This window comes from Macrosteles quadrilineatus, unplaced genomic scaffold (assembly GCF_028750875.1).
Source record: "Macrosteles quadrilineatus isolate MER2022 unplaced genomic scaffold, UCM_ALF_1.0 Scaffold_3__2_contigs__length_128488019, whole genome shotgun sequence".
Classification (NCBI taxonomy): Eukaryota; Metazoa; Arthropoda; class Insecta; order Hemiptera; family Cicadellidae; genus Macrosteles; species Macrosteles quadrilineatus.
The window spans coordinates 117,040,059-117,061,657 of record NW_026542596.1 but is presented as its reverse complement, the minus strand read 5'-3'; the positions used below and the strand labels follow the sequence as shown (position 1 = coordinate 117,061,657).

At 34.1% G+C, this 21,599-nt stretch overlaps 1 protein-coding gene across 1 annotated transcript in view; it reads right to left on the bottom strand.

The window, feature by feature from the left end:
* Window positions 1-1,673: 1,673 nt before the first annotated feature.
* LOC128988810 (uncharacterized) overlaps window positions 1,674-21,599 on the bottom strand; it is a 59,518-nt gene continuing 39,592 nt past the window's right edge. The window contains exons 9-15 of the mRNA XM_054410470.1: window positions 19,704-19,840; window positions 17,681-17,937; window positions 16,785-16,946; window positions 16,392-16,496; window positions 15,582-15,704; window positions 14,564-14,697; window positions 1,674-8,314 (exon numbers count right to left, since the gene is read on the bottom strand). Of these exons, the coding sequence (XP_054266445.1) occupies window positions 8,255-8,314; window positions 14,564-14,697; window positions 15,582-15,704; window positions 16,392-16,496; window positions 16,785-16,946; window positions 17,681-17,937; window positions 19,704-19,840 (978 nt within the window). The 3' untranslated portion in view covers window positions 1,674-8,254. The remainder of the gene's footprint in view (window positions 8,315-14,563; window positions 14,698-15,581; window positions 15,705-16,391; window positions 16,497-16,784; window positions 16,947-17,680; window positions 17,938-19,703; window positions 19,841-21,599) is intronic.

Here is a 21,599-nt window from a genome sequence, read left to right as displayed (position 1 = left end):
CAATCATGAAAATCGGTCGGGTAAAAGAGCCAAACGAAATCGGAAATGAAAAACAATTTTTTTTTATGTATATATATTCTAACCATCATGATATTTTCGTGTTTTCTGGAACATGCTGTAATTCACAAGTGGCAAACACCTAAAATCTTAAAGTACGTGTCAGTACGAGCACAAAAATGTATATTTCAAAAATTCCCACCAGGGGGGGAGGGGGGTATAGACCAGCCTCCGCTCTAATATTATGAAGCTTAAAGTGTGATCATCCACTTTTTTCTTTAGTTTTTACTATACTGTTAATATAAAAAATGTAATCGGGTAAAGAAGCATTACAGTCCACAATCAGAGGCTTTTTATAATAAACTATCAACTTATATTATTAGTATTTGAATTTTTAACTTATTCTGTGTCTGTTTCTTAATATAAAACTTAAGTTTACGAATTTAAAAAAATTACTTTTGAGTGTCGGCATTGACTATTGAATACTGATAGTCGGTGTCGGTTACGTGTTTTTCTTTTTCATACTTTATTGTAGGATTACTACCAAATGCAAACAACCTTTTGATAACATTTTTGACCATAACATATTTTATGCTTTGTATTTCAAATAAAATATTTTTATAATCCTTTAAACATGTTTTGGACGTTTAATAAAATAACAATTTATAGCAATTAAATATAAATATACAAATCAGTTGACAAAACAAGAAAAAAATAGATTAATACATACCTAAGAGTTGCAACAAGTTTAATTTCTGGAAATATTGTATTCCTAACTCTATTGACTTCAAATCAAAGCTATATCACTACGCAACAAGTCAACAAAACAGGAAAATTGATCTTTTTCTAAAGGATTCCTTCATTGTCTTAAAATTACTCCCGTGGCTCCTAGATTCAAACAGTTCACCACAAGTTTTTTTTTACTTTTGGGTGGAAGAGCTAGGGCTATGTAGACTGGCTGGGTAGCTGAGTGGTTATAGTGCTCGCTTAGTAATCAAAAGGTTGCCGGTTCGATCCTGAGAAAAGTCAGTAGCTTTTTGATGGTTCGAAACTGGACCCAGCTGTTCCTGATCATTGGGTTTGAAATAAATGATCCTGACTATTGAAACCGCTGATCTTAGTAACAAAGCTACACAGGTCATCACACACCATTCTACACTCATCCTTTACTCATATTTGGGTTAAAATATGCACCTAGGTGGGCGTCCCCATCTCAATGATTGATAATTGAAAATTGATAAATGATATGTCCACATCTTCATCCATCCCTTCCTCTTTGACCATCAGCATAAAAGTGAGACACTTCTATCTCCGATCCATTACAGAACGCTACTAAGGGACCCGCAAATTTGCCAGTCATCAGCAGATTTCTTGAAAACACTTTCGCGCTGCATCTTATTTCAATCTTGCTGTTCCTGACAACACTGCGTTCTTCAGCTTAGCGTAGCATGCAGTTTGGTTAATAAGGTTGGAAGAAAACACTAAAAGAATAGGATATTGAATTTCCAACTGTGAAACCTATTGCTGGTATTGATATTTCTAAGCAAATTTCAATAGAAACATTTGTTATTGGTACAAAAATCTCCATTACTACCATTCCGCTCCTTCTAGTTATTTCCATTGTCAAGCGTTTAACGTATTTTCAACTTCAGGAAGAAGGTAAATGAAACAACGAGTGTATTTGGTCAGTTGTATTAATTAAGCACCCCACATACATCGAGAGCCAATTATGTACATAGCGGACTAAGGACACTTCAGTAGACCAATGCTACGAGTCACTGCTCGGCAACTTTTCGCACCTCCGTCTCGGGGTTAAAATTGTTTAAAGCTTTCATCGATTCAGGCAAGGCGAGAAGTCAACCGGGCAGTGAGTAAAGCAGGAATGTGAGTGATAAAATAAAACTTAAAAGTTAAAATAAGTGAGAGTTAAAAAATGAAAAGTTGTAGAAAGGTTTTATGTTCTTTCCACTCTCCAAATAAAGATTTAAACTTGTTCATTATAGGCTTGTTGTTGAGGTTTAAGGTGATCAAGTAGGCCTACATAAGATTAAGCAGGGTGTCTCGTAAATAAAAAATGTGTGACTTTTCAGTAACCTTTATCCATAGAGATAGGTGTGTAGTTTTTTTATTCTACTGAATATTTCTTGAATATCAAAAACCATGAGTTAATCATTAAGTAAATGAGAAGAGTGTTTAATACACTGTGCCATTCCTTCAATTATTTTAACAAGTGGTACACATTATAAAAAGTAGCTTATGATTTAGGAGGAATGAAAATAAAATTATCCAGTTTGAGTTTGGGTAACGTTTTGTATGACCCTGATGAAAATATATGCCTTAAAATTAAAAACAGCAACTTTTACGAGACTGCTATGAGAGTTAGACACCCTGAAATCCAACCTGAACTCGCTGCCGCTCATCTGAGCTATTATTACATGCCTATAATGAACAATGTATAGAGAAAAAAAATATAAATGTCTCACAAAACAAAGTTACATGATTTTAAATCTAAAAAGATTAAGTATTAGATACAACACAAACAAAAATGGATAAAATAGAGTGACAATAATCTAATGACAATGGAAAAGCTATCAGTTTCAAACAAAATTCCTAAATTTTCTAGTACAATATAAAATGCTGAGTGCGAATAAGCAACTTTTCAAGTTGAATATTTGGATCGAGTTAACGTTAAATACTCTTACTCTTAAATAGTTAAAATGTACTCTGTAAGAGTACAATGTTTGTCATGAAATTATAAGATCGGAAAATATAAAATCACCTTGTTGCAATCACAAAACTGCTCTAGAAATTGTATAACCTATTCTTTTCACATTCAAAGAACTAGTTTAAAACAATGGTTAAAATCTTACAAACAAAACACAGGTGAAACTAAGTCTAACACATTTAATATTTGTTCTATATACTATGAGAAACTGTGTCCATCAGATTGAAATATCGGGAATATGTAAGACTTGTGAATGATGGTTCCCTGCTACATTTAATAACCTACCGTGCAAATAATAATAATATGTTTTGAAAATAAATTAAAGTTATTGCTTTGATGGAAATTATTGAAAACAGCAAAGCTTGAAAAAGTCAATAAAAAATCTAATGTACTAGTATATTATTTATGTACTGTATTATTGAAAAATGTACACTTACTTCATAACACAACCTTAATTTCGTAAACCATTATCACTTAAACTAACTTATACATTGTTATTATACAATTTAGTCTGTTAGGATAATAGAATATTATACAAACAAAAAATAATAACTTTGAAAAACCTTTGTATAATTTTAATGTATTTTTTTAATAGAAACAAACTAGAGAATTTTTTTTTTAACTTTTATATGGTAACATACACAATTGTATCATTACAATGATGATTTCGACAGAATCAATCCAATAAAAAAGATCAAAATTATCAGATCATTTGGTTTTTGCTTCTAGAGTTTTTAATTATATTTAAACTTTCAAGCTGATTCCAATTTGTTACAATGAAAAAATTCAACATAAAAACACAAAAAAAGTAGGCCTCCATGCAGATAAAAAAGGTGAATCTGAAAAAAGAAGTAGTAAATAGGGAACCTCTTTTTAAGCTTTAGAGAAAAATGAAATTGGTACTAAAATTGACATAGCTGGACACAGTTTAAAGCTATAAGTGGCAATTTGTTCGGCTACCTAGCTAGACAGCTAACTACAAGCTAAAATGTTAGCTACTCTACAAGTGTACAGGCTTGTGATCAGTGCTATAATATTACTAAGAAATTGCTTCCAAACATTTATATTACAATCTGTTAGTGTTACATTTTCTAGACAAAAAGATCAAATATTCTTCAAACATTTGTTCTTAAACACCAAAACATAATTGGAAAAAAAGTATGACAAAAAATTTTAATTCAAGTCACACTTATAAAAAGAAATGCATTTTTACATTATTAAAACACTCTGTAAATACTTGTAAAATAAATAGCATTAAATTGGTCACATTTAAAAATTATTTATTAAAATAAATATATCGGATATAAGATACAATTCTGGTATAGGTATTGGACAACATTTTGTAATATTTGAAAATATAACAAAAATATAAAATTATTTACAGAAAAGAAGTAAACATTAACAATGAGAAATAAATTTACAGAGACAAGTAAACAAAATCCTAAACACAAAAATAATAGTTTTCAAAAAATATATTTTGCATGGCAATAGTAAATAAAGTTTTGGAAGGACTGGTAACTTTGAAGTCTGTGCAAAGTAACATTTTCAATAAAATATTGATTATAACTAACAAAGATGTAATACAAAAATATATACTATATATAAGTAACTGTATTGTGCCTAAAATGTTACATCGTAAACCTACAATAATGGTCATGGTATGGGGTTACTTTAAAAAGATGTTGACTAAGGAATAACTAATAACTAAATTTAAGAAAAATACATGGGAAACACCATTTTGCATTTTGATGTTATGATACTTTTATGAATTAAATACAAATAATAACTGCTTGGATATTAATAATATACATTACTGTGAAAATTAGTTTTTAGACACAAATTTAACAAAATATCTAAATCAAATAAATGTCTTCCATTATGACCACACACTTTTACATAGTTCAATCAGCAATATTAACAAATTATGGTTTGCTATCAACTTTTTACAAATCATTCACCTTTTTTCACCGATAGTTAGACTTTGGATGGTATTAACACTAGAGTTAGTTTAACTAAGTTTACTAATCTCGACTTAATCAATGACATAATTAGTTAACTCTTCACTTCAGTTTAATTTTCTTGCTACGCCAAATAAATGCTACAAATCCAACAAACTTTGCATACAGTTTTCATTTAAATGTAGAAAATTTTTAAAGAAATATGATAAAAGACTGTAAGATTTTCATGAAACCAAAATTAAATACCAGTACAATTCGGTAGTAGATTGGCTGAAAAAACTTTGATAAGTACCAAATAAGAAGTAATAAATATAATAACTCGGTATTAAGTGGTTTTTCTTGTTTTGGGAACACTAAATAGCTAACATGTAAAGTTCATTTTGCAAAACATGCATATCAAAATGTGAAATCTAAATGTAAAGTTTGTTCGAGTTTGAAAGTAAAGTCTACAAACAAAAATAGCAAACTAAACAAATACACTAAGCTAAGCTAAGCTAAACTACTGGCTAATCTCCCCCCTTCCCCAAAATAGGGGCTGAATTCACTCCTTTAGAGATTCCTTCAAGTCAGACAGAAAGTAGGACCGCACTAACTACCAACTGCACCACTGAAATGTTCATTCAACAATCTAACATCCCTACCATGTTGGTAACAGTGTCCAGAAATATCCGGAACATTTTATTATGTTTAGTAATGACAAAAACATAAAAAGGAGGTTTCCTGGGATTCCCCACCATTTTTTTAGGAAGATGTTTAATCAGCTGATCATCCTTCACCTGTTTCAAAGTTAGGGTGAGGTGGAGGGGATTGAATCGCTTACCCTCAAACCGCCTACATTTTGTAAACAGATTATAAGAGAATACAAACAAGGATGTTTCTAGAACTTAGGTGGCTATGTCAGGAATAGGTTACTTTTACAAATTTTCTTGGAAGAAAAATAAATCTTAAAACGGTTTTTCAGATATGTATGCATCATACAGTTTAATTACAGTAGAATCCCTGTTAACCAAAATAAAGGGGGGAAAACTGTTTCGGATAACCAATTTTTCGGTAACCCCTCATATGCTAAAAATAACCTACCACTGTGAGTTGGAAAAATGAATTTAAAACCATATATCTACTACAGAAATTTTACAATGGTTTAGAAAATGCTTTAAACTAAACATCTGAAGTTACTAAAGCATTTTACATTACGTATTACTTACGGTATATTTTAGCCCTGTATTATCTTATGGAACCGTTTCGGTTAACCCGGGTTTTGGTTTACCCGAATTCGGTTAAAACCTGTATATAGTTTACTGTATACGGTTCTACTGTATATAGTTCTGTATAAACAATATCTCTGAAATTCTATTGGAAAAGTATATTTCACACGGAAGAAGTTAGTTTAGCTGGACGGAAGACCCCCCAAGAAAGTATTCATGGAAGAGAATTAAGGAAGCTATAAATAGGCTAAATAATGGAAGACAGAAAGAAGGAACAAAGAGATACAGGTTTTACTTTTTATCATTTGATTAAGATTAAATAGTGTGTAAAAAAATGTCAAGTTGATGCATTTTAAAGAGGATGTTACAAAAAGAATATTTGGAGGAAGAAACTTGATTTTTTTTTAATGTACATTTCAGTGGTCTCACCTTCAAAAAGCGCATCACAGTACATGAAATATTACAATAGAAACTACACAACTATTAGGCCTATAACTAATACTTTAAATTAGTGAAAATAGTTTGTTTCCAATAGCAATATACATTAGGATTAGTCTTAAATCAATATTACTAAACAAAAAAGGAACATAAAAATTAAAATGATTAGGTGTTAGAAAATATATTATAAAAAAATCTATTGTAATATTCCAGTATTAAAAGCAGCACATCTTGTTAAATAAAAGCTTTTCAACCAAGCAGGCACGAATAACTGCTACGACAGTGAATATACTTGGCATATACAACAAACACTAACAGAAACATTAATAAACCTGTAAACAATTAAAATGAAAGCAAAAGCAGCTGCATTGCATGCAAATAAGTCGTTGACATAAGCTAACTGATTTTAAAATCTTGTTGCAAAATAAATATTTTCCTTTGTTCTATATTTAGGATACTATCATTCACAGGTTTGTTCAATAGTTTGTTATGAATCTATAACTTAACTAAATTCACTTGCTTAAAATTCAAAAAACTAATTCCTAATATCACAAACATACATAACATAGTAGTTTTGTACCATGAGAAAGTGATTAATTAAACACTTGTTCACAAATATTTAACCTTAGATTGGTAAGAGTTCGGAGGTAATGCAGTTCATATTTTTAAGTTTGGCGTGAAAGTTAGCTTGTTTTAGTCGTTCCTAAACCCCAGCATAGTTGAGGCAGTTCGTGGGGAAAGCGCCTATTTTCGAAAAAGTCTTGAATATCTACGTATTTCACGACCAAAATTGAAATCAGTGTTTTGCTACTTAAAATTTGTTACTTTCAACAAAAATTTAACACTAATTTTAATGATTAGATGGCTCAGTTTTACAAAAATTCAATTGAACATTTTTTTAAGAATTCCCCCAAACATAACCTTACTTTATACGTTTGCTGGCCTTACCAATCTAGTGTTAAGTTTTTCATCTAGTGTAATTGTTTAACAAACTCAACATCGCCAAGTCATATTAACTCTCAAATTATCAACATGTTTCTAAGAATATTCATAAACTTAGTTTTAATGGTATGCACCAATATACCCTAGATTCACCAAATGACATATCTTGGTTTACTAGAAATTAGTAAATTAACTATGTAAGTGTAAAATTAAATGACAAACACAACATTTAAATCCTTTGTCAAAGACATCAACAAACTAGCACGAATCCAGTTTGTAAAATAATAAATAATATTAGTGAAAGACCTGTTGTGTGATTTAAATACAGTTAGTGGCATGATGGCGTTTGGTAAGCGACTAACATCATCCCAGAATTTGGATTAGCAATAAAAAAAAAGGTTTAACTGTTATTATTTTGAAGTTTTATTAAATAAAATACGTGTTAAACCACACAATTAGTTAGTAATAGGATATTATTTTTTTAAGATTTCACAATTGGAGAAAACGTCCCTTATGGTCAAAGTATCATAAAAAAATTGTAAATCCCAAAAAGGTTATAGACCAAGAAGTTTTATTTCCAATAACTAACAATGAAAAGTTATGAATGTTGTCATCGTCAGTTCACCGTTAGTTACTGTTAGCCAGTTTTGGAGCTTAGTTACTTCATTTTTGAAATCATATAAACTGGTCATCTTATTGGAGTCATCGCTTCAACCCTGGAGACAAAAAATAAAAACCACGGTATTATAATTGACTTCCTTAATCTAATTTTACAGTATTCTCCTATTCTACTGGGTGGATTGTTTCTTAAATCTGGAAAAAAGGTATGAAGTTGAATAACAACCTCAATTTCTAATTTCCTTAAACAAGCTAAACATATATGACTAAAAGTAATCCAAATTCTGAGTGAGGTGGTGTGAGAGGTTAGGTTAGGTTAGGTGAAGTGAAGATACAGTATGAATCTCTGGGAGGAATTCAGCCCCTTAAGACTAGACATTGACTCCGGCATCCGCAAGACAGGGGCTGTGACTCCGATGGTTGGGGTGCTCCTGTAACAATGATCAACAATAATTAACAATAAGACAACAATATGTAAGAAGATATCAACAATCAGTAAAACATTCACATTGTAAAATTGTTACTTGAAAACGTTTCTGTAGTGTATACAATAATAATGTACCATAATGTTGCCATTTTTACGATATTTAGATTGGTGTTAGAAAGAGTTGGCAATATGTTTTGCATTTGTGTCCTGACTGCGATCAGGCGACTGTGACGTCATATCGTATGATTTCAATAAAGCTCCCGGATTGGCTACAACCCATCACGCCACTTTTCCCTCCACGTTTAACCGCCGTTCCAAAAGTTTCCTTGCTGACCAGTCCTCAAGATTCCAACAAACCGTAAACATGTAGTCGGCCGGGTTTTATTTAATTCCCCAAATGGTGTTTTTATTTCTAGTCATTGCACCCCAAACGTTCCAGTGGCGACGAGGTACGAAAATGACTCAACGCGTAAAAAGTTTTTAAGTGATTTAAGTGACAATCGAAGTGCACCGTAGCAAGGTACGTGTGTTTTTAAAAGTGACAATTGAACTTCTAGTGCACCGTAGGAAGGTACGTGTGTTTACAGAAGAATTCGGTCAAGTTAACTTCGAACAGTGCGTGTGAGTGAAACATTAATGCCGCTTGATGAGAACCTTATTGATAACTTTGGAACTTTATTAAATTTCAAGATGTCGTTCATGGGTGCGATCGGTCCTTTTGATAATTCGGAAGAAACGTGGGACTCATATATCGAGCGTTTTGAATTGTTTGTTACATGTAACGATATTACCGACGCTAAAAAGGTTAGTACGCTTTTGACGGTTGTCGGAGTGAAAACTTATAACCTGCTTAAAGACCTATGTACACCAGACAAACCTGCTACTAAGAGCTACGAGGATATTGTACGGATCATTAAGGGACATCTACATCCAAAACCATCTTTTATTGCCGAAAGGTACAAGTTTAGTCTACGAACACAATTAGAGCATGAATCAGTCGCTGATTACATCGTCAACCTGAAGAAACTCTCTGTCAACTGCGAGTTTAAGGACAAACTACCGGATCATCTTCGGGACAGGATCGTAAGTGGGTTGAGGGACGACGCCACCAAGAAGAGGTTGCTGGGCGAAGAAGATCTCACCTTCGAGAAGACGGTCCAAATAGCCACATCGATGGAGTTGGCAGCTAGAGACACCGCGGCCCTGACCTACCACAACACGGGGGGAGGAAGTCGTCTCCACAACGTCGCTTCGAAGCAGCAGCAGCAGCAGCGGAAGCCGTGGCAGCGCTCAAAAAGTGAAGTAAAGTGCTATTGTTGTGGTAAATCTGGTCATTTAAAAAGTGAGTGCCGTTTTAAAAGTTTATCTTGCAATTTTTGTAAGAGGAAAGGCCATTTAGAAAGTGCGTGTCTGATGAAGAAAAACAATGGTGAGTCACAATCTAAATTTGCATTTAATGATAAGCGTAAAGATGGACAAAAGAACTGTACACCTAAGTTTACCTCTGGTAACAAGTCTCATAAGTATAAGCAAAACTATGTAGAGAACACAGGTGTCAATGACAATGACGATGATTATAGTGATTTAGCTAATTTATTTTCCATAAATGATGAGGAAAGTAAACAGAGGGATAGAATAAAACCTATCACGGTTAATCTTAAAGTAGAACATACTGTATTGCCATTTGAGGTTGACAGTGGAGCATGCGTGTCAGTAATTTCTGAAAAGTGTTATAACGATAATTTCTCTGATCTCGAATTAATGCCCACTAATTTAGTTTTGAGCTCCTATACAAACCAGCCAATAAAACCTGTAGGCAAACTTAACGTAAATGTACAGCATGAATCTGAGCATAAAAAGTTAACATTGTATGTTGTGTCTAAAGGGGCTAATCCTCTAATGGGAAGAGACTGGATTAGGGAACTAGAAATATCGATCCAAATCCCTAAAGAAAATAGTTTGAACACGGTTGAAAAGCTAGATCAAAAACCTGTAATTGTCAGTAAACTGTACAGTAAATTTCCTGAGGTATTTACTGATGTGTTAGGTTGTTACAAGGGAGATGCAGCTAGATTAGAGTTGAAGGAAAATGTAATTCCTAAGTTTTTCAAACCCAGACCTATACCATTTTCGATCAAAAGTAAAGTGGAGTGTGAGATTGATCGATTAGTAAATAATGGGATTTTAACTCAAGTAAGCAATAGTGAATGGGGAACTCCAATTGTGCCTATTTTGAAAAAGGACGGAAGTATAAGAATATGTGGCGATTTTAAAGTAACGCTCAACCCCTATTTAGTAGTCAATCGCCACCCAATTCCAAGGATTGAGGACATTTTTAATAATTTACAAAAAGGGGAGACATTTTCAAAAATCGATCTTTCTCAGGCTTACACTCAGGTAAAGTTAGACGAGGAATCAAAGAAGTATTGTACAATAAGTACATCGAAAGGATTGTATATTTACAACCGAGTTCCATATGGTGTAGCATCCGCCCCGGGAATATTTCAGAGGATAATGGAACGCATTTTAGCTCACATTCCCGGCGTTGTTTGCTTCCTAGACGATATTTTGGTAACAGGAACTGATGACAAACAGCACCTAGAGAGATTGATTCAAGTGTGTGAAACTTTAAAGAATCATGGTTTAACAGTAAGTCAAAATAAATGTCAGTTTTTCTGTAAATCTGTTGAGTATTTAGGGTACATATTAAGTAAACAAGGACTAGGCACATCTCCTAGTAAAATTGAAGCTATTGTAAACGCCCCAGTGCCTACCAATGTAACTCAGTTAAAAGCTTTTCTAGGTTTAGTCAATTATTATTCTAAATTTGTGCCAAGTATGTCTACCATTGTATCCCCACTGTATCATTTACTCAGAAAGGACACTCCATTTGAATGGAATTTATCATGTGACAAAGCGTTTCAATTAATTAAGAGCAAATTAGTTTCAGCTCCTATTTTGGCGCATTATGACCCAAATTTACCCTTGAGGTTAGCTACTGATAGTTCTGCCTACGGGGTCGGAAGTGTGTTAAGTCAAATGCAATCAGATGGATCTGAAAAACCTATTTGTTTTGCGTCAAGGACATTGTCTAAAGCCGAATCAAACTACTCTGTAATAGACAAAGAAGCTTTAGCTATTGTGTTTGCTGTTAAAAGATTTAATCAGTATTTGTTTGGTAGAAAATTCACACTAGTAACAGACCACAAACCATTGTTGTCAATTTTTGGCCCTAAAAAGGGACTTCCGGCTTTTGCCACTAGCAGATTACAGAGGTATGCTTTATTTTTAGCCAGCTATGATTTTGACATACAATATGTTTCCTCTCAGGGAAATGCTTCTGCAGATTGTTTATCTCGCTTACCTTTGCAAGCCAAACATGTTAACGATCAGTATGAGGAAAATCCTTATGTAGGAACCTATTTGCAATTTTTAGCGGAGGGAGATATTCCAATTAGTTTTGTTGATATTAAGAGGGAAACACAAAAAGACCACGAGTTAAGTAAGGTATTTGGCTATGTCTTGTATGGCTGGCCTAATGAGGTAAACGAGGAATTACGACCTTATTTCATAAGGCGGAGCGAACTAACTATTGAGCATGGCATATTAATGTGGGGTTATCGGGTTGTCATTCCAAAAATGTATAAAAGGGGACTGTTACAAGAATTGCATTGTGGACATTTAGGGATAGTCAAAATGAAGGCTCTAGCCCGTTCTTATCTATGGTGGCCTTCAATAGATAAAGACATAGAAGAACTTGCCAATAGTTGCTCGCAATGTCTCATGGAACGTCAAAGCCCGTCAAGGTCATATTTACATGTATGGGAATACCCAAAGTCAGCGTGGCAACGATTACACATAGATTTTTTAGGCCCTATTAATTCAAAGTTGTATATGGTTGTAGTTGATGCTTATAGTAAATGGATAGAAGTAGAGGAGGTCAGTTCCACATCTGCCAAAGTAGTCATAAATAAATTGAGACCTATGTTTGCAAGGTTTGGAATTCCGGAACAGTGTGTCACAGACAATGGCCCTCCTTTTACATCCTGTGAATTTAGCAAGTTTCTTAAAGCTAATGGGGTTAGGCATACGCTTACACCACCTTATTTTCCCGCTAGTAATGGCCAGGCGGAAAATGCTGTAAAAACAGTAAAGAAAAGAATAAGAGGGGCTTTGTTTTCAAATCAAAATCCAGACTTAGCTTTAAGTAGATTTTTGTTGGCATATCGAAATGCAGTACATAATACAACCAATGAAACACCAGCCAAACTAATGTTCGGTAGAGTATTGCGAACTACATTAGATCTGATACGTCCTTCTGTTAGTAAAACGGTTTTGTCAAACCAAAACAAACAAGTTGTAAACAAAGGGGGCAGTCAAACTAGAGAACTGTCAATAGGACAGCCTGTTTTAGTCCGTGATTACAGGGGAAGAAATAAATGGACACAAGGTGTAGTGATTAAAGTGTTAAGTCCTGTATCTTATTTAGTAAAATTAGACTCAGGTATTGTATGGAAGCGCCATATTGACCAGCTGGTAGGGTTAAACACTAAGGTAAATTTAAATGATCAACAGAATGATATTACTAGAGAGGTAGTGTTGCCTCCAGCTAGACACATGTTTGACCAGGATGTTGGTAACAATGCTCAGTCAGCTGGTCGGGCTTCACCCATGAGACCGGAAATGCCGAGTACACCTCGTACTCCAGGACGTAGTAAACGTAGTAGTACGCGCTCATCGCTTACTCCACCGGACGTGACCTTTACATCACCTGTACGATCAGCTGATCGACCCAAACAAGCATCGCCATTGAGGCGATCTGCCAGAGAAATAAAACCTCCTGAAAGGTTGAATTTGTAAATATTTATTTCTGTGTTTTGTTTCCAATTTTATCAAGATTGTTTTGTATTATTTGATTGAGTCATACAATATTGTTTTATAAAAGTGTTTTTGTTTTAGGCTACTTAATGATTATTTAATTGGTTTGATGTGTTGATAAAATTGCGTATTTTAAGAAAAAAATATTTTAAACTTAAAGGGGAGGAAATGTAGTGTATACAATAATAATGTACCATAATGTTGCCATTTTTACGATATTTAGATTGGTGTTAGAAAGAGTTGGCAATATGTTTTGCATTTGTGTCCTGACTGCGATCAGGCGACTGTGACGTCATATCGTATGATTTCAATAAAGCTCCCGGATTGGCTACAACCCATCACGCCACTTTTCCCTCCACGTTTAACCGCCGTTCCAAAAGTTTCCTTGCTGACCAGTCCTCAAGATTCCAACAAACTGTAAACATGTAGTCGGCCGGGTTTTATTTAATTCCCCAAATGGTGTTTTTATTTCTAGTCATTGCACCCCAAACGTTCCAGTTTCAATATATTGAGTTAAGATTATCGTTCTGTACTAGGTTACATCTGCACTTCCTCTAAAGAAATTAAATAAAGGATGTCTTCCAATCAATATTCATTCATCGATAGTATGATGGACACTAACACAATGGAATAGACAATATGATTTTATCCCTTTCTAAACAGCTGATTGTTCACAATAGCAAAATTGAAAACAAAATGGTAGTTAATTTGGGAGCTTATATAATGGTGCAATATTACAAAAAATATAGCTCACTTGGGCAAAAACTATCTTTTCAACCCTTGTCTACTTTCATTATTTGAACGTGCAACTAACTTTGATAATAGGGGAGGGGGGGAGTTTGCTAATCTTATAATGTTTTGGCAATCCGTTTAATATCTGTTTAGAAAAGGTTGGTCAATGTGTTAGAGACAATTTCTAACAGCATTCTACTTTAGTTCTGATTTTTTATTTTACATTACCCACCTTTTTCACCTAAATACATAATACATAAATAAGGTCAAATGGTCAAATACATAGGATTGACAACACCAACAACCTAAATTCACCAGCGTTTAACCTAAAAAAGAAAGCAAGTTTTTCTTTTGAACATTCTTTATTCTTTTTAACCAAACATTTGTTTGAAAAATATCCAATAAACGAGTAGTAAGTTCAGTTCAACATGAAATTCAGAAACAGTTTTAAACATTCACTAACACATTATAACCCATCAACAGAGGGTGTGCAGTGCGTGCAAATGATGTGCAGAGTGCAAACAGCTGAATAAAACATACAGGGGTTCTGCAGTTACTGTGTTTAGAGGAGGTACTCTAGGTCATTGAAAGATTGCACGATATATTTTAACCGTTCTCGGGCAGTATTTTGTTATAATCATACCTGGTCCTCGGGGAAGCGGCCATACAGGCTCACAACCGCCACAAAGAACGTGACGGCCACAAAGGACGGAATAATGGCAGTACACTTGAGTAGCATCGGGTACTCCATGTAGCGTGAGTTCATCACCATGTCATCTGCAACACGCACACATCATTAACATAAACATTAAACTACGTTTTCAAACGAAACTATTTATTTCAACCATGTTTTCAATAATGTGTACAAAGATTTTTTCCCCAAGTGGGTCTGAACTATGCTACCAATTCGTCAAATTAGGCTAATTTGCACTCGGCCAAATATTGACACATTGAGAAGTGTAAGATACGATTTTCATAGTTTTCAAAAGTAAAATTTGAGATAAAGGAAAATATTTGGTCTGATCGAATGAAATAGATAATAAGCATGAAGACTCAGGGGATTAAAATTCTGTATGTCATAGTGCATTTAGCTCTAAACAAAATGGTACAACCCCCATTGCTATAAAAATTGTGATTGATAACAAAAGTAAATGCAACTAATGTGATTTTCCCATAAAAAAATTAATTAACAAAAAATCTGATTCTCAAAAACGCTTGATCGATTTTGATTAAAGTTAAGGATTATATGGTTCTTATAATCTCAACCAATCCTAAACAGAATGGTGCAACCCCTATTGCTGTAAAAATTACAGTTCAAGAGTTATTGCAGCATCTGTGATTTTTCCCATACTATACTGCACTTTCTCCCACCACTTGCCCATGATAACGGTTGTGCAAGCTAATGGGAGAAAGTATGTATCTTACTGATACTGTTTAGTATTACTGCGATAGTGGATGTGACATAAAGGATGCTATAACAAAAAGTCGTCCTTTCATTTTGGCTTGGTCGAAGTTTAGCGAATTCAACAGTAATCAGTAATTCACATCAGAACACTCTAACGGTGGCTCATTTCAGCTACAATGATTTATATTCTAACAGGATAAAACTTCAACATGGAAATAGAATGGTTAATAGTCAAAGGTATACAACTATTACTCACTCTTCCAATAAGGTTGTCCAGTAGAAGCATTAGTTTGAGATCTGGCCTCCCATGTCCACAGACTTTTGTTACCGGAGGCCAAGATGTTATCATCCAACACTGTCAAGATCTTCCTCCCTGGTTCTGAAAAGAAACACAGTAACATTCAACTTAAAATTCGACTCTATCATCGAAGTTAAAATCAAAAATGCCTAACGTCGTTACTAAACTATTTTAAAATCTTCCTAATAAACGTTGCGAGTTTTGTTGGTTTCAAAACATTGTATTGAAACGCTGTTGTAAAAGTTATGAGAGGTGAACTGAGCAGCAGACACAATGGTTTTTTAGTTCCACTCCATACTATTTTGGTGTTATTTTTCTAATTAGTAATAAGTCACTTAATTTTTATTACATTCTTACAAAATAATCTTGTACTTGTGCTACAGTCTTGTTGCTGTACACAATTGCCGCTGGAATTAATGCTGTCACCACCCTAAATAACCCTGATATAAAATCGGTACTTAACATCATCATTTACAGATTGTGTCAGTTAAGATTGTGTGTATGGCGAGATTATGAAAGGCTCTCAACAAGTCACTGAGAGTCATACTACTAGACACTAGTGTTAATGCAATAATCCATTGGCGTTGAGATGACTGCACAAAATAACAAAAGCACAGGTGGTGGGGGAAGGGTTCTTGTGTGTATGCAAATTCCGCTCCCCACTATAATTCACAGGATTCATACCACCGCAGTTGCCTCTACTTACTACTTACCACTAAAGGTATGCATACTACTTGTTGGGGAAAACTGCTCTGGGTGTAGACTTACCATAATACTGTCCGTATTTACTCGGGTAGTAGAAGATTTGATTTTTCCACATGTTCAGGTCCAGCAACATGACCATGAAAATTAACCCGTAGTTAAACCATTTGCCTGAAATCAAAATCAGACTCATCATGGTTCAGTCATTATAGATGTGGTATTATTGAGATGAACATTATCAACACATTGTGGTGGTTATAAATTACATTTTTTAATATTAAAATGTAACTAGCGACTTCTCAGTACCACTTTTTACAAGCTAGTGCCAGCACATTTTGAGACACATTACTTCAGGCTAGACCTAGCGGTTGAGGATTTGAACCCAGGACCCCTAGGACCTGAGTCCCGCCCTCTGCCACTAGACCAGCTCCCTCCACTAGAGGTAGGATTAGTACTGACCAGTGAGGTGAATCTCAGCATACTTCCACTCAAGCGTGGCGACACTGAACCCCGGTAGGTTGATGTGCAGCGTCGTGGTAAAGTGGGGAAAGTCCCAGTCCTGCATCATGATCAGTAGATCCATCACGAGGATGAAGGAAGCTAGGAAGGCCCGAGACAACTCTATAAAACACAGAGCTTGATCAGGTGCAGAAAACAGTTAGTGGTTCCTATAAAATGTAAAGTATCAAACACAGAGTATGGTTTATAGAGAATAATGATGATGTATAAGAGTACAACAGAACACAGAGTGATTGAAAGTTAAATATTCCATAGCTACAAAGTCTACTCTAAACCAAATGTGAAATAGTTAATAGGTACGTCTTTTTGCAAATGATTTATTGTCTGATTCTCAGCCGTCGAATGCCACAAGACATGCCTTTACTCGTGCTTCCAGGAATTATACCTTCCCAACATGGTGCAAAACCGGTGTTACAAAGTCTACTCCTTAAGGAGGCTGCATACTGAGATTAGGAATATAGAGGTTATTTCTGACAAGAAAAACCATTTACAGAGATTTATCTTCATTAATTACTTATTAGCCTGAGTTGTCTGCCATGATTACCATTTTTTTTTTCAATGGCCAGGTCTATTGCATGATTATTATGCCTAACGACAATAAACAATTTGATAATTTGATTTGCAATGGTGGTTGATGGGATTTAAGACAAATTTATTCTAAAAAAACAGGAATTCTCTATATTCTCTTACAGTGTCCCAATATAACAGTTCATGGAAGCGGACATGTAACCAGTAGAGGTGTGGGCATTAGGGTAACACTGACTAAGCTGATCAACACTTTTAGCATTGACAAAAGATGAATACAAAGGTGGATTCTACGATATAAATGGACTAACCAGTGCTGGCGATGAAATCCCTGTTGAGCTTGTCCCAGCTGATAAAGTCGCTGATGATAAGAGTCACCACTATGATGGTGGCGAGCACAGAGCCTACCCAGAAGATGAGTATCCGAGGTATGTTGGATCTACGCCACAGTCTGCGCAACATCGGTGCCCAGTCCGGGTAGAGATTGTCTTGCAGCATGACGTCCGTCACCATCAGTGCTGTGATTAGGTCACCCAGCCATGTGCCACATGCTGCTGTCTTCATCACACTGGACAATATCATTGGTCAGAATAAACCTACCCACCACACTTACAAGACTATAGTTTAATGATAATCAAACGATAATGATAATTCCTGACTTTCTCAAGAGAAATTACAGGACGAGATAATTTTGACTGTGATTGCGCTAAATGTTCATGATTTTGTCGCGATCATAGGAGATGGTCATGTTTCTGTAATTCCAGAGGATGTTCAAAGGATTTCTCCATGATCGTGATATCTGCACGATTTCAGAAGTTGTCCACAATTTTTCTGGAATAGTGGGAGATGACTACGATCTTCCTAATATTATCCTTTGAGGATCCAAGCCGAACCCTAAATGTATGTAGCCCTAGGTGTTAAGTCATTTACCTCAACAAATCTCAACAGGTGTGGACTTAAAACTTCTTTTAGTTCTGATATGTGGTTACAACATTTTTTAATTTGTTACCACTAGGTTTCATACTAATCCCTGTACAAAAGATAATATGCTGTAAAAATTGTTTTTGTTGATCTAAATAGTACTATCTTTATAGTTTTTCCATTAAACTTAGCGAGCAAGCTTTTCTACTTCTTAAGTCTCATATTAAAACTTTGTTTACAAATACTAGCAAGACATACTGCCCCATTACTCTGTTTCTTCCTGCCCTCTCTTCCAAATCATAAGAGAAAATAATTTCCAATACCATTCTATCCCGAAGTCAGAATCGTTGTGTTTTTTTATTCACCTAACTTTGAAATAACGTTTAGGAACAATTATACGAATAACAATTATAGAAGAAAATACATTTTATCTATTGAACCATGAAATTCTGTGAATTACAGAAAACAAATGCCGTTGAAACTTTTAACCAATTTTCAAAGTAGATCATAAATATTTATTACTCAATCTACTTTTAGCGAATTTCCCTATAGGGAAGTAGCTATTACCGTAGGTCTCATGGTAAGACCTAGACCCGGGACCGATTTACTTTTTCATTTTGATGTCCCCAGAGGCCAAAAACACCATTCGTTCAAATTTTTATATATCTATATATATAGATATATATATATATATATATATATATATATATATATATATATATATATATATGTGTCCATCCGCACGATAACTTGAGTAATTTTTGTCCGATTTTGATAAAATTTGGTGTGAAGGTGTAAGGCGGGATAAACTCGAACGAGTTCGCGAACCAGCATGATCGGACTATGGGAACGGGGGTTTACGGGTTGTTTTATGGGGTAAAAATAGGTTTTTCCCATTTTTGACCTAAAAAAAATAAAATGTTGCAAAATCTTTTCAAACCATTTTGTAGAGCTTAAAAAAACAAATAATTTAGTATATTGAAGTGTTACTATGCGCCTAATGGTTACGGAGAAAATTCAAAAAAAATGTAAGTTTTAATTCCCATGTTATTCTTATGGAGAATAAGTAAACTGTTGTAGTTTGCTTGTTTATGAACATATTTTGGTCAAATTTGGAAAATGTTTTTATTTCTTACTAACTATTAACATTTTACAAAAAAAAGTTTTACCCTCCCTGATGCAGCAAACCTAAGTACCTGTTAAAATAATTCTATTTAAATAGGAAATAAATGTTAAATTTTTAAGTAGACATTTTAGTGTAAATCCAATCAGACATATGGAAATTTGCTTAGTCTGCAGGTTTGCTGCGGCGGGGGTATTTTTACTAATTACTAAACTTTAACTGGTCTGAAATTATTTTCCAAACGTTTAATTAGCTGTTTAGCAATTGTCAAATATTTTTAGTAGTCATACCTGGCATAGGTGATGCCCATCCTGCTGTCTATGTAGTAGCTCGGTTTGTCGTAAAAGACGATCATCAGCAGATTGTACACATGAGAGAAAAGGTACAATGAGACGATCACTGTTAAGAACATCGCTATCCATGAACCCTGGAACAAGAGTCAATCACAAGATTTATAATGTAGGAAAAAATATCCGATTCATCACTTTTGAAATTATTTTTGTAAATAAAATGAAATCGAAATAGTACCTGTAACAAATTTTAACTTAAAAGAACTTAAAAGTTAACTTTGATCATTACTACAAGGTTTTGGACATTTTTAAACACAATCTAAGATAAGTCAGTAAATAGCATCCTTTTATTTTTAATTACTATAAAATAACAAAGTTATTTTGAATTCTGGATACAAAAAGGAAGAATAGGTGCAGAGTTAATACATTGTAAAAAATAGTTCCAGGCAGTTAAAAAATATATATATTCAGGAGATTATAAACTTTATTTTCCCCCTCCTAGATTCTTCTGAAAAACCCCCATTTTTCTGTACTTGTGAACTTGGAGCTCTTTCCTTGGGGAAGTTCTTGTTTGTCCATGGCTTCTACTTAATGCTTCTAAAATAAGTACTTTCCCTGACAATGCAAATTCTAACTGCATTAAGATCACAGTAAATTAGTTAACCGAACCTTCAAAGACCTGTGAATTGGCTACGAGAAATTCTAAGTTTTAACTGAGGAAAAATTATTAACCTTCAATCCAAAACAGGATTCTATTTCAAAATTATTTAATTGCCGCTGTCTGATAATACATACTAAATCTCCTATTGTCGGGACCACGTAAGTTTGCAGTTGGTAGCAGCCAATCACAAGACAAGTCTAGTGCGACGTTGCCACATCGCCCATTGACAACACTTATTAAATATGCAAAGCAATATTTTCAAATCAGCTGGTATTATTAGATTTGGCAACACCACACGGTTCTTATTGGTTCATTCAAAACCATATGGTAAATAGGTTCCTCCCTCAACTGCAAACTTATTTGGCCCCGACAATAGTTATTATTTGTCTTCTTTTTGTTCAAAGCTAAACAAGATCAAAGATATCTATTGTGACAACAAATTAACTTACAGTAGACGAGTAGACCCCCTTTTAACGGGACCAAACCTAGGTCGAATAACTCTAAAGGTCGGTTCAAAATGGACAATCCATAAAAACCTAAAAAAATTAGGTGCTATTCATTTGGAATTATTTAATAATTATTCTGGAGTCGCGCGTGCATTATTTACAAAATCAACTACACTTATCTACTTTTTAAGTATTGACGAATGACGATAGAAAAGTCACAAATAAACCCAGAACACGGTAAAGTCAAATAATTTCAGTGGAATAAATCATAGTCGTAGGCAAGAGTCAATCAAAATTCTTATTTTGATACGTTTAGTCTTATTAAGGGGAGTCACTACTGAAAATGACCAATTTTGTAAAAAAAAAAAAATATTTTTATTTTTTATTCTTCTATGTTGTATAAGGTTTCAGAAAAACACAACATATGGCATTATATATATTTTTATCGCTGTTAAAAAAATATTTGACGTGGAGCGCACGCACCCGTTTCGATAGTTACTAAGTATACTATTCCGCTGTTTTCCGCCACTTTAAAATTCTGTTTTTTTACATACAAGTTCTTATAACTTTTTAACTATTAAAGCTATATGAATGAAATTTTTACCACACATTGTTTATCCTATAAAGCAGCTTTTTGTGAATGGATATTGTGATACCTTAAATACAAGTTTATGAACAAAAATAATTAAATAGGAATTAAAAAAAAGTTATTTATGAAGACATAAATCATAAAATAGTAGAGAAAACATTCAAACAACATGAGTGTTCACAAAAAGTTGGTACTTTTCT